At 36.0% G+C, this 14,005-nt stretch overlaps 1 protein-coding gene across 1 annotated transcript; it reads left to right on the top strand.

Annotated features, from left to right (window-relative positions):
• The first annotated feature begins 592 nt into the window (after positions 1-592).
• LOC111912962 (probable xyloglucan endotransglucosylase/hydrolase protein 7) lies at positions 593-2,757 on the top strand. The gene is made up of 4 exons (XM_023908683.3): positions 593-843; positions 925-1,025; positions 1,127-1,323; positions 2,133-2,757. Exons 1-4 carry the CDS (start codon positions 639-641, stop codon positions 2,521-2,523), a joined length of 894 nt encoding a protein of 297 aa, XP_023764451.1. The 5' UTR covers positions 593-638; the 3' UTR covers positions 2,524-2,757.
• Positions 2,758-14,005: the final 11,248 nt, after the last annotated feature.

The following is a 14,005-nucleotide window of genomic DNA, read 5'->3' on the forward strand; positions in this document are numbered from 1 at the left end:
TCATGTCTTATGAGATTTTATTAGAAATGTTAAAGGTGTTTTAAGTTTCAAAATAATATGGTGTAAAGAATTTTACCTTTTTTTATTATATAGTTTGTTGATATGATTAGGTTATAACCAACAAGGTTGGGTTGACATAATAAAATAACATTGATTTTATGTTTTTTACGTTAAAATTAAAAATAAAATCATTATATTACATAATGAAATCTAAAATTTAATAGAATGAATGAAAAAGAATTGGTCAAACCTAGTTTCGAATTTATTTTAATATAATACAAATAAGAACACAACAAAGAAAATCTCAACTCACAACAGAGGTACATTGTTTTGCTCAAGCTATGGCAAATTAGCAACCCATCACATTTCAATAAGTCGTCCCACTTGAATTTACCAATACACAATACATATCCAATAAGGGTGAAGGTTAAAAACGTTTGGCGTTGTTGGCATTTGGCAGCATAAAATGAGCTGTATGGAAAGCGAACCAATTTTCAATGGCCCCCCTCTCAGATTATGCAATATATAAATTACCCTACAATATCTACATCTATAAATTCGTATACGTATATAAATATCCAACTTATATCCATCACATAGATCACACATTACACACAAGACAAAGATTGCATTAGTACATGGTCAAAATGACACATTCGTCGACAACATTTTTTACTAAAATTGTTCTTTTCCTAATTCTAGTCGTGTTCTTTACACTGTCACCAGTGGCTGATGCCAGACCCGCTACATTTCTCCAAGATTTCCGTATTACATGGTCTGATTCCCACATTAAGCAACTCGATGGTGGCAAAGCCATCCAACTTGTTCTTGACCAAAACTCAGGTAAGTATACATATACATATATATATTCAGTATGCTTAGTATTTAGAAAGCCTCTCATACGAGCATTATTTTTTGACATAGGATGTGGGTTTGCTTCAAAAAGCCAATACTTATTTGGACGTGTGAGCATGAAGATTAAGCTTATTCCAGGAGACTCTGCGGGCACTGTTACTGCTTTCTATGTACGTTTATTTTAAAGAAAATAATGTTTTATGTAACTTGTGTTTCTTTATTTTTATAAATAGTTACATGGGTGCATGTTTGGTGTTGATTTTTGTGGCAGATGAATTCGGATACCGATCAAGTGCGTGATGAACTGGATTTTGAGTTCTTAGGGAACCGAACAGGGCAACCTTACTCGGTACAAACCAATGTGTATGCTCATGGAAAGGGTGATAGAGAACAAAGGGTTAACTTGTGGTTCGACCCAGCTGCAGACTATCACACTTACTCCATCTTATGGAACCATCACCATGTTGTGTAAGTAGATGGGAGATGTCAATCATTAATTTATGAATATACATATTAATATTCGAACAATCTATGTTATAGTTTTATTTAAGGTTTAATTTTAACGGATAATTAAAAAAAAAGGCTATAGCTAGGTAGACATATATACCAAAAGCCTAGATGTACTCAACTAGTTACAACCAATTAAACCGATTTACCAAAAAGTCGTTTATCATGTTAATAATAACTTTATCAACTGAGTTTAATATATTGGTTAGTTATTAAATTAAATAAAATGAACAAAAATATTGGTGAGGCTGCCTTACAGTTCTAGGATTGTTTTTTGACCGTTTTAAACAAATTACACGTGCGTTTGGGATTCTTTTTATAAGTTAAAAGTTTTTTTTTTTTTTTTTTTTTTTTTTTTTTTTTGTAAAAAAAGACTTTTTTCTAAAAGAAGTTTTTCTAAAAATAGATATTTAAAATGTGTTTGGATGAATTTTTAAGATTTTTAAGAGATAAAAGTCAAAATTCACAAAAAATAAGATTTTATGACTTTTAAAAAGACTTCTTTTTTATCATGGCTAAAAGTTGATTTAAAATAACTTTTTTTGTTTTATTTTGCCAAACATTTTTTGGATTTTTTTAACTTTTTGAAAAAGTTAAAAGTCCAAGAATTGTTTTAAAAGATAAGCCAAACACCTGGTACACGTTTGAAAGAAACTTATTTTGACATATGTTCAATACATAAGTTTAAGTAGTATCATGGTGTGTATGGCATATTGGATGCATCATAACTTGTATTATACAACTTAACAATAAAAAATGTGATCATACAGATTTTCCGTGGATGAAGTACCCATAAGGGTATTCAAGAACAATGAAGCCAGAGGGCTTCCATTCCCCAAGTTCCAGCCAATGGGAGTCTACTCTACATTATGGGAAGCAGATGATTGGGCTACAAGGGGTGGACTCGAAAAAATTGATTGGAGCAAAGCACCATTTTACGCATACTACAAGGACTTTGACATTGAGGGGTGCCCAGTTCCTGGTCCACGCACCTGTGCCTCGAACCCTTCCAACTGGTGGGAAGGTCAAAGCTACCAACAACTTGACCCAATTGCAGCTCGTCGTTACAGATGGGTTCGTTTGAACCACATGGTGTATGATTATTGCACTGATAAACAACGCTACCCAGTTACACCACCAGAATGTTTAGCCGGAATTTGAGATGATTGAATATTGAGGATATATAAATGGGGTTATTGATTATTACTATTGGCCGGTTGAGGATGAGAACTTTGTTTATTGTGTGTCTGGAAAATAAAGTCATTGGGTATTTTATGTGTACGTAAGAGGGTTAAATTTGTAATTGTACCATACAAGGTATCCTCAATAGGGTGAAATTATTGTGTATGCATTTATGGGATTTCAAATTATCTATGCAAATAATCTTTGTGTTTATTTCTATGAATGATATCTACAAGTTTTAGAACTGGATGAAAGAGCAAACCACACACGAGTTTTATCGGTCGTGCTTCTTTAGTAAGTCATGAATTAACTGGATAAAAATTTAACTAACGCATTGTATGCTTGAAGTTGTGAATCGAATGTATAAACTCATATTAGTTTATAGAGTTTGGATGTCCTCGATCGAATTATGACTATCAAGTAAAATTGTGTCAATATAGAAGAAATGGTATCAAACTACTAGTCCGTTTTAGCTCAAAGCTTTCAAAAATTCAAGTTTATATCTCTATTAAGACATTATATAATTTGTTCAACTATGACATCAAATAAATGAAAACCAAACATGTATTACATAAATACGAGGTTTTATATAATTTGTTCAACTCAAATATGTATTACATAAATACGAGTTTTTATAAATTATAATACTAGGATATAGAAATTGAAGGAATCTACATGATTGTTCTCACACTACATAATTCAATTGATAGTAAACACTTACGGACACCTGAATTTTAATTTCCACATTTGACGAATGGTTAGAATAATTATTTAGTAACACAAGTTTTAACTTTTTTTATTGTTTGAAACGAATAACAACTATTTTTTTGTCATCTGTTAGATGTGTCTTAAGCATTTGGAGTTCAATGGAGCACTTAAAAACACGGGTGAGCATCAGGGATCATGAGTGAGCATCAAGGATCACGAGTGAACATCAATGATCATATGAGTGAGCATCAGAGATCACGAGTGAGCATCAAGGATTAGGAGTGACCATCAAGGATCATGAGTGGGCATCAGGGATCTGACGTGAGCGTTATGGATGATAACAAGTTGAATATGCTAAAAGGGGATGTTCATCAGTTGAAGATGCTCAATGAGAATGCTCATCAGTTTAAGATGCTCAAGGAAGATGCTAATTAGTTGAAGTTGCTCAAGGATGATTCTCATAAGTTGAAGATGCTCCTGGATGATGCTCATGCAATGTATCTCAATGATGGGGTTCTAAAAATGATGTCTTGTCATATTGTGTTTGGTTAATACCTATCATGGGCTTATATATTAATGAGCTTGGCCTATTAACAATTTTAGGTATGATCCATAGACTATAAATACAGATGCATGCTAGTAATTTGTTTGAGGTCTTTTGTGTTTTAAATCCTTAGTGATTAGGTCAAATCTCTATTGAATTGTAGTTCTAATCTTTGTTTGGTAATTCTATGAATAAGAATATTCCCCTCATGTACATTCACAAAGGTCACCTTGACCGCACCACATATGTGTCTTTGTGTGCTTTTAGTTTCGTGTGTTATACATATTACTTCCTAACATGAGTCATTAGATCTTGGGAAGTGGCACCAGATCAGTTCTGATTCTTGACAACTGTTGTTTGGTTTCCCTAAAATAAATGGTATCATAACTGTGGTTGGTGTTCAGTTGATTGAAGATAGCATTTCACAAATTCAATTTGGAGAAATTCAATGGTTCGAATGATTTCACTTTGTGGAAGGTTAATATAAAGGCTCTTCTTGTTCAATAAGGATGTGAAATAGTATTAGAAGGAGAAGTGAAATTGCCAAAAGACATCGCGGCTGGGAAGAAGGTGGATATTTTGACAAAAGTGCATATTGTTATTCTGTTGAGTTTGATTGACAAAGTATAGAGAGAGGTCGTGGATCAAACAAGGGTCATTTAGGCTTTAGGAGAAATTTCGTGAGAAGTGTCAGAACATTTCTATGGAAAATAGGATGTATCTAAAGCAACGTTTGTAAACTCTTAGAATGTCTAAAAGTACCCAAGTGAAGGATTATCTGAATAACTTCAATAGGATAATATTGGATTTACAAGTTGTGGATGTAAACATTGAATATGAAGATTAAGCACTTGTCCTCTTATGTTCATGGCCGAATAGTTATTAGAATTTTTGTTCTATAATTTTGTATGGTAGGACAACAATCAATGTGATTGGTGTAAATTATTTTTTGATGCCCAGGGAAATGAAAAGATTCAATTTGTGAGGAAGTTTCCAGTTTATGTTTGGTCGCAGGTAGAGGAAAAAGATAACATATAAGAGGAGGTAACAAAGAAAAGTCGTGTTCCAAATCTAAATCCAACATTAGATATGATAAATGTAAGAAAAATAGGCACTTCAGAAGAGATTTTCCATTGCTGAAGAAAGGGAGTCAGGGAGTTGAATCAAGCAATAACAACAATGTTTTTGTGGTTTAAGGAAATTCTTATGAAGGGGATGATCGTGAAGTTATGAATAATTCTAAAAATAGTTCTATTGATGCTTAGATCTAGGTCTTAGGAGCATCTTATCACATGACATACAATCGTAACTGGTTCAAAACCTTTAAAGAGCAGAATGGCACAATCAAGATAGTTGATGATAGCATGCACAAGATCAAGGGCAGTGGTACAATGCAAATCAAGGTGCACAACGGTTCGGTCAGGACATTAGATTGGTGGTTTGTCCCGAATCTTCAAAAAAACCTAATCTCTTGGCACCTTGGCGAAAGATGGACAAAAATATTCTATAAAGGGTGACTAGGTAAGAGTCACCAAGGGTGCTCTCGAACTTATGAAGGAAAAGATGAATCATGCGATTTATTTCCCAGAATATTATACGGTTATGGGAAACGGTGGTGGTATCCTAATCCTTGGATCAATATGATGATAAAACAAATTTGTGGCATCATAAGATAGGGCACATGAGTTATGCGAGTATGATAAAGATTATGAAAGATTTGAATGCCCTAGAGTAATTATAGAATGACATTTGCTAATGACATATGATCCTGTAAGGTCACTACGTTTTCTTAGAAAATTTGTATTGATTTTCTTACAAAAAGAAAACCACCTATGTTTTCAAAAAACAAAGACTATAACCATACCAATCTTGCAAAAATGGTTATGACACCGGTTTTGGAGTTTTATTCATAATCGTTTCCTAAAAACGCTAAAAACGAAAATGGAAGTGTAAAAACATAAGAACCTTAAAACTCTTTTTAACCCACCAAGGATAATTTTGAAATCAAAGAAAGATTAAATCAACCATAGAAAGTAAAATGTTAAAACCTTTGAAGACTTTGATTCTCATGGGAGATGAAAAAAGTGGTAAATATGTAGAAAATGTTGAAAAGAACAATAAGATGTTCGAAAAAGGTCAAGATGCTATAACGTATCCCAAGATACATGCTACATGCCAAAGATATAATGAGATATAAATATGTTTAATAAATCGTGTAAATGTAGTGCAAACTGAGAAAGTTTAGTTTAATCATAAATGTGAGAATAAGAACATAAGAATATACCGGGAAAGCCCTAGATCACTCAACATTTCCAATGTAAAAGCTTGGGAGGCAACAATTGTGACACTACTTTAAAAATATTAATAAAAATAAAGACGGTTACAGGTGTAATATATTCATGTAGTGTAGAAGATTAGAAAAAGAGTAGAGATGTCAAGAGCTAATCCAAAGTGGTTGTAGAACATGTTTTCTAATATGCTATTTATACAAAGGAAACATTAATAACGTTTGCTGAAAATTCAGGATTATCCTTAGTCTTCTTTTGAATGTTACGCTACAAATCTGAGATTTCCATTTATTTTTTCTTGACCAATTTAATCAGGAAGAATAAACATATATTCCCTTTGATCGTGTTCTTAGTTGACTTAGTCCATGCCTTGTGATATAAGCCTTTCATCTTGCACAAGAAATACTATCGCAATACCAAGATATTCACTTGTTTAAGATCTTCAGCAGTTCATGATCTTTGGTGGTTCAAGATATTAGTACATGTTCAAGATGTTAGGCATAATAAATTAAATATAAAAATTTACCTCACAAAAGTTTCCCCCAAAAAAATACATCTTGAGGATTTTCAAAAAAGTTTTCCGAAGACCTGTCTTACTGTTGGGGTGGTGATGATTTTGAAAAAGTATAAGTGTTTTTGAGAAAAAACTAGGATTTCTGAAGGCAACATCAAAATAGTTAATATGCTAAATTTTGAAATACCTTAGGAAAAAATCTTGAACTTTTACGAAAATTTTAAACTTAGGAAAATATCCAAATTTCGAAACAAATTCACAATAGTTTTAACTTCTGAAATCACTTTGGAAATTAAGAAAAATTGGCAAAAATTAGAAGAGTGTTAATTTTCAGAAAAGCTTAAGCAAATTCATTATCATTTTGTAGAAGATTTCTCAAAGAGATCTTCATTAGAAAAACGTTAAAGTGCATAGATGAAATTTGAAGAAGAATCTTGAAAGATGCAAATGTTAGAGCTTAGAAAAAATATCATAAGGATAAGTGTGAAAAAAAATGATCGAAAGTGAGTCAAATTTTCATTAAAGATCTTGGTACTTGTGAATATCTTAATGTATTGGCTTAGGAATTTGAATATTAATACATAAGTGTTAATTGCTTGAGATTTTCTCAAATATCTTAAGATTTTCCCTATGTCGTAGTTAACATGTTAATGTTAATGCATTGTTATTCTTTCCTGGCTATGTGACATATCTCTGCCACTCCATTAATACAAATCTTTTCGATCTAACATATACCTAATAATAAGAAGGTTTCCATCTACTAAAGCATAAACTAACCCCATTATCCTTAAACTATAGTTAGATTTCTTGGGGTCAAGCGAGGTGTTTAAATCCAATATCATATGATAGATGTTAATCGTTAAACCTATGAAAGGACTAAGTACCTTATAATTAGATGAGTAATCAACCGCTAACTTTTGGTCAAGATCTTAAAGTTCTAAGTTCTACAAAATAGAAGATCTCTGGTAAAGGGTGCCCATTAGCTTAGCTAACACCCCTCTGATGCTCAAGTCAGTATCAAGAATGAATATATGTAAGGATAATTGAAATAAGAAAATGGAACATGCATGAGTATCTTGGGCCTACGCAAAATAAATTTTAAGTTGTATGGCATTACAATATCACGGGAGTACCTAATCTTCTAAGGCTGATAGCCAATATGCTCCCTACCAAATTTTAAGTTTATATACCTTCTTATTTTAAACAACCATTATAGCTTTGGGAAGATCTTTGAGTTCATCATCTGTTTCAAGGTCTTGCACCAAGATGTTGTTCCCTATTTTTAGACTTATATTTCTTCCTTTTAAGAGGTTATTTCAAATTCCCTTTGCTTAACAGTTCACTAATCGCTTTCCTTGAAGCAATGCAATCTTCAATCATATTAAGAAAATCCTCATTATAAGCATACAATTTTAATCTCTCAATCGATATTCACGTCTTGTTATTTTTCTGGGGCCATCTTGCCTTATCTCCAAGATCATGAATGGCATAAAGAAAACCTAAATCATAAACATTAAAATAGTATTCATATAGTTTAGGATAATCGCCTTCTTCCTCCTCATTTTGAAGAACGTTATCCCTATCATTCTTCGGTGTAGAACAAGGTTTAGCACTGTAAGATCTTTGAGGTGAGGTTTAGGTTTTTCTGTTAGGATGCTCATAAGATGTTTGCATATTCCTATTTTTTTAAAGATCATCTTGTCTTCATCAAGCATAATGAATCTTAGAGCTCTACATCTAACTTCATCCATTTTCTTGGATGGATTCACCACAAGATCTTTGCAAAAATAATGAATCTTTCTTGAACCTCATCTTGAAGGCGTCCACAGATGTGGTAACATCCAAGATTGCGATGTCTATACCTTTTCTTCTGAACATGCTTAGATAATCTCACAAGGATTCTTCAGTGTCTTAAGCTATTTTGTAAAGATCACTGGTTAGTTTTTCAAAAGTTCTACTACATGAAAATTGATTATTAAATATGTTAATGGGATGCATGAAATATGTTATAGAAAAAAGGGACGATTTAGAATCCATTTTAATTAAACTCCAGTAAGGGTTGCACAAAAACCATTGCACAAATAAGCTTCTTTAAGATTTTAGAAAATTAGGATAATCTCCATGCTCTCTCTGTATTGGGTAATGGGTTCTGCAGGATTTGTAATCCCACGATAGAACTTCTGAATGTCCCAAACCCTTTGTAGATTCGTAGATCGAATACAAACAAGAACAATAAAGAACAATGAAGAACATAGAAGTATCACCAAGTTGTCTTTCACCAAGAAATTCGTATTGTTTTTACCAAGAAAACGGAGTTGTCACAAAGACGATTGACACAAATCCATTTACAAGACACTCTTACAACATTAGAGTTTCACCATAATGCTGATTAAATACTAATCTATTCTAGAGAATCCCTTAAATCAAGGGATTGTATCTAATCTAAATATAAACAAATTTGCTATAAAAGAAATGTATGAAATCATATCTTCTCTAGATTCGGATATCAGCACCAACACTTCATAAGCTAATTAGAGCATCAGTTTCAGCGTCTGGAGATTAGCTTCAGCTTCAGTAATCGATGTCAGGGTCAATCTGATCAACTTCAGCTTTAGCAGATAGTGAATGACCATCAGTGAGTATCATCTGATCAATGTATCATCAATGTATAACCATCAGCATCTGGACACACTGATCAGTCTTCAGTTGTAACAACCCAAATATCAAGTAAAAATTTTCATTTAAATATTAACAATCCATGTTTGATGATTAGAAATTTCCATCATAATTTTTTTTTCAAAGACTCAATACATCAACATATTATATAGAAAGATAAGAGTATCCATAATAACTAGTGGAGAAAGAAAATTCTAGTGAGTGCACGCCACGCCATCAAGTTGGGTCCATATCCTTGGAGCTAGAAGTACCTGAAACATCCAACAAACTGTAAGCACGCGCTTAGTGAGTTTCCCAAAACACACGAAACATATAATCACATAATGACATGCGCACACATATACAAGTTTGCCATGGATTCCCTCCATGGTCTTTAGTTGGGATTCCATCCCCGAGTCTTGGTCTCCTCCTATGGTCTTGCCAAGTGCCATGGGCTCCTCCCATGGTCTACACATAATTCACATATAATTCACTCGAACGATTACAAATTCGATGATTAATAATTTCATAACAATCAATGGGCCGTCCTTGGTGCCTTCAACCCATGAATGTATTTGGAGGACTCACCTCGAATATTGAATGATAGCTAACTAACTCCCGGCCCCATTGTCAGCTCTAGTTAACCCCTAAACAGAAACTCAAAATGCCCCAAAACCCCTTATAAGTCAAACATGGCCGATCGGTCAAAAGGTCAAGAAAGTGAACTCAACCTGGCTGCTACATTGCGGTACCCTTGTATCATGTTGTGGTGCCGGATACGACAAAGTAGTCGCGAACCAACCCGCCAACATGTCGTGGTGGCCTTGCCATGTCAAGGTTACAGGGTTTTCAGTAGCTTAATGCATTTAGCCACTTCATTCGATTCCAAAAGGTCTCGAACTCAGATCTGGCCCAAAATAGGGTCTAAATGGATAAAGTTTCCAACATTATCCAATAGAACCCTCTAAAATGTATAGATCTCCACTTTTAAGATCCAAAACACTTCATGGCTTCACCAATACTCGTCCAATCTATGGGGTTACCTGACCAAAAGCTACAAGACAATCCCTAACTCCAACCACACCTTAAAAGTCGATGCTTTTCAAACATGCATGTCCAATTCATGTCTTAACTATTGTTAGTTCAAAATAGGGAAAAAGGCCAAGATGCCATGCATTACACTCAAAACTCAAATCTAGACTTGATCTACAGAACCAAATGCTCCAAATGACCTTTAGACTCATAAAGTTGCAAGCTTTATGAAGTTCAACCACCAAGGCAATAAGAGAAAAGAGAAAAAAAGGGAAAAACCCATAGATCTATTCATAAACTCATCAAGATGAAGACTTTATACCTCGTTGAGATGCTAGAGGAATGTGAACTCCTAGATCTTCTTTGCCTTGGACTGCCAATGAGGTCTTCCACTACCTTTTTCCTTCATAATCACCAAAAACTCACACATTTAGGGCTTATACTAACACAATAGGTCTATGGTTACATAGGAAGATTTGGAGAGATGGAGGCTGATGGGAGGTGGCAAGATGGGGGATAAGGATCTTTAAATAGGGCTCAACCCTTAAACTTTTGGGTTTTCCCCCCATCATCCAGCACCACGTCGTGGTGGTTTATTAAGCCTCGCGGCCCAAACTCAGCGCCACGTTGTGGTGAGGCTTCACCATGTCGTGGCTTCCAAAGAAGATTACCATACTTACTCTAAAATTATACCATACCGGGAACCAGGTGTTACAACTCTCCCCCACTTGAATCATACTTCATCCTCAAATACCGTTGCAAAGAACAAATCTGGATAATGCTCTCACATCTTTGCTTCCAGCTCCCAAGTCCATTCGGATCCCCTCCGATGCGCCCATTTCACCTTTACCAGCATCACCTCTTTGTTATGAAGAGCCTTAGTCTTTTTATCCATGATTGTGATGGGATTCTTAACATAATTTAGGCTAATTAAATGACTGCAGATTCATCTAATACACACCACCAGAGCTGAGACTCATGGAAAGTGTTATGGATCTGACTCTACTCATCCGGAAGATCCATTCGGTAAGCGACCCTGACGACTCGGGCCGAAATCCAAAACGGTCCAATAAATCGGGGCCCCAGCTTCACCCTTTTCCGAAACCGAATGACACCCTTCCATGGTGACACCTGCAGTAAAACAAAATCTCCCACCTGAAACTCGAGATTCAAACGATGTCGGTGAGCATAACTTTTCTGACGGCTCTGCACGACTCGCAACCTGTCACACACTTGTTGAATCATCTCGGTCGTCTTAAGCACTACTTCAGTGCTTCCCATAACTCTATGTCCAACCTTACCCCAACAAACTGGGGTTCTACACCTCTGACCATACAACATCTCAAACAGGGGTTGATCAATACTAGCATGATAACTATTTTTATACAAGAACTCTGCTAGCTGAAGGTATGTATCCTAACTCCCTCTAAAATCCAATACACATGCCTATAGCATGTCTTCGAGTGTCTAGATTGTTCGCTCGCTCTGTCCATTAGTTTAGGGGTGGTAAATCGTGTTGAAATGTAATTGAGTACCTAATTCCTCATGAAACTTTCTCCAGAACCTGGAGGTAAAACGAACATCGCGGTCCGAGACCATAGATACCGGTACCCCGTGCCTGACCACCACCTCTCGCACTTAAAGGTCTGCTAATTTCCAAACGGAGATACTCTCAGAAATTAGAATAAAATGCATACTCTTCATCAGCTTGTCCATAATAACACAAATGGAATCCACACCCCGTTTCGTCTTAGGTAGCTTCGTAATAAAATCCATGGTGATCTCTTCCCATTTCCACATGGGAATACGTAGCGCCTGCATCTTGCCATGAGGCATCTGAGGTTCAGCCTTGACCTTCATGCAGGTCAAACATGGCTCGACAAACCACGCAACCTCTCGCTTCATGCAAGGCCACCAATTGCTAAATCTCAAGTATCGGTACATCTATGTGGCCCCCGGGTGAATACAAAATTTGGACTTATGCGCCTCCTCTCTGATTCTTTGCCTCACACCCCCGGATTTCGGAACCTACAATCTGCCAAAATGATTCAATAACCCCCGACTATATCGAACAAACAATAGAAATTGCCCCCGAATCTACTCGATCTTCCAGTTCTCCATTTTTAAACCCTCCATATGTGCCTCCTTAATCATATCTAATAAAGGTGAAATCACTGTCAACCTCAAGCAAACATCTTGAATCGGGCCACCTTTCACCTTACGGCTCCAAGCATCGGCTACCACATTAGTCTTCCCAGGATGGTACAAGATCTCACAGTCATAATCTTTCACCACATCTAACCACATCCTATGAATCATATTCAAATTTTGTTGATCCATCAAATACTTCAAACACTTGTGATCGGTGAAGATAGTACATCGTACCCCATATAGATAATGCCTCCAAATCATGAGGGCAAATACCATTGCCCCTAACTATAAATCATGAGTGGGGTAATTCACCTCATGAGGCTTTAGCTGCCTCAAGGCATAAGCAATGACATGCCCCCTATGCAACAACACATCTCCTAACCATGAAATAGAAGCGTCGTAATACACTACCAAATCTTCCAATCCCTCGGGTAGAGCTAGAATCGGGGCCTCACATAATTTTTTCCTCAATGTCACAAAAGCCTATTGCTGATCTGGACCCCACCGAAAAATCACACTTTTCTTGGTCCAATGAGTTAAGGGTAAAACAATTAATCTTTAAGAATCCTAGATGATTCTCTGATAATATTCCATTAATCCCAAGAAAATCCTAATCATGGATGCGTTTATCGGAACCTCCCAACGCGTTACCGCCTCAATCATGGCACGATCTACCAAAATACTCTCTTGGTTGATGATGTGCCCCAGAAACTGCACCTTACGAATCCAAAACTCGCATTTAGAGAATTTGGCATAAAGCCTCTCCCTCCTTAAGGTCTCCAACATCTCTCTCAAATGTTGCTCATGCTGCTCCTTGGTCTTAGAATAGACCAAAATATCATTAATGAAAACAATCACAGACTAATCCAACATTGGTCTGCAAACCTAGTTCATGAGATCCATGAACACTGCTGGAGCATTGGTGAGCCCAAATAGCATCACTACAAACTCGTAATGACCATAAGGAGTTATGAACGCCGTCTTCGGTATATCTTCATCCCAGATCCTCATTTGATGATACCCTGACCAAAGATCAATCTTGGAAAACCACGATGTACCCTGAAGTTGATCGAACAAATCATTAATACTCGGGAGCAGATAACGGTTCTTCACCGTTAGATTGTTCAGCTTCCAATAATCAACACAAATCCTGTATGACTTATCCTTCTTTTTCACGAATAGGATATGTGTTCCCCACGGGGAACAACTCTGATGAATGAATCGTCAATGTAGCAGCTCATGAAGCTGTGTAGACAACTCTTTCATCTCAGGCTGAGCTAAACAATATGAATCCTTGGTTGTACGAGCCACACCAGGCACTAAATAGATATGGAACTCCACTTTCCTCTCAGGAGGCACCCCAGGTAAGTACTCTACATATACATCAAGAAAATCTTGCACAATTGGCACCTTGCTCGTATCTAGTGTGGCCTACACCCTCGTATCCGAAACGTAAACGAAAAACCCAGAACAACCCTGTTAAAGGAGTCTCCTAGCCCTCGCAGCCAAACAGAGAGCTGGCCTACGAGAGGCTCTCTTTCCAGAAAAACTAGTTTTCCCCCACTTGGG

The sequence above is a fragment of the Lactuca sativa genome, chromosome 3 (genome assembly GCF_002870075.4).
Source record: "Lactuca sativa cultivar Salinas chromosome 3, Lsat_Salinas_v11, whole genome shotgun sequence".
In the NCBI taxonomy this organism is placed as follows: domain Eukaryota; kingdom Viridiplantae; phylum Streptophyta; class Magnoliopsida; order Asterales; family Asteraceae; genus Lactuca; species Lactuca sativa.

What these genes read in the sequence shown, in the direction of transcription:
- LOC111912962 (XM_023908683.3), top strand. Translation starts at nt 639, where the DNA reads ATGGTCAAAATGACACATTCGTCGACAACATTTTTTACTAAAATTGTT. An exon ending in GCACTGTTACTGCTTTCTAT is followed by an intron (nt 1,026 to 1,126) that starts GTACGTTTATTT and finishes TTTTTGTGGCAG; the next exon opens with ATGAATTCGGATACCGATCA. An exon ending in TGGAACCATCACCATGTTGT is followed by an intron (nt 1,324 to 2,132) that starts GTAAGTAGATGG and finishes GTGATCATACAG; the next exon opens with ATTTTCCGTGGATGAAGTAC.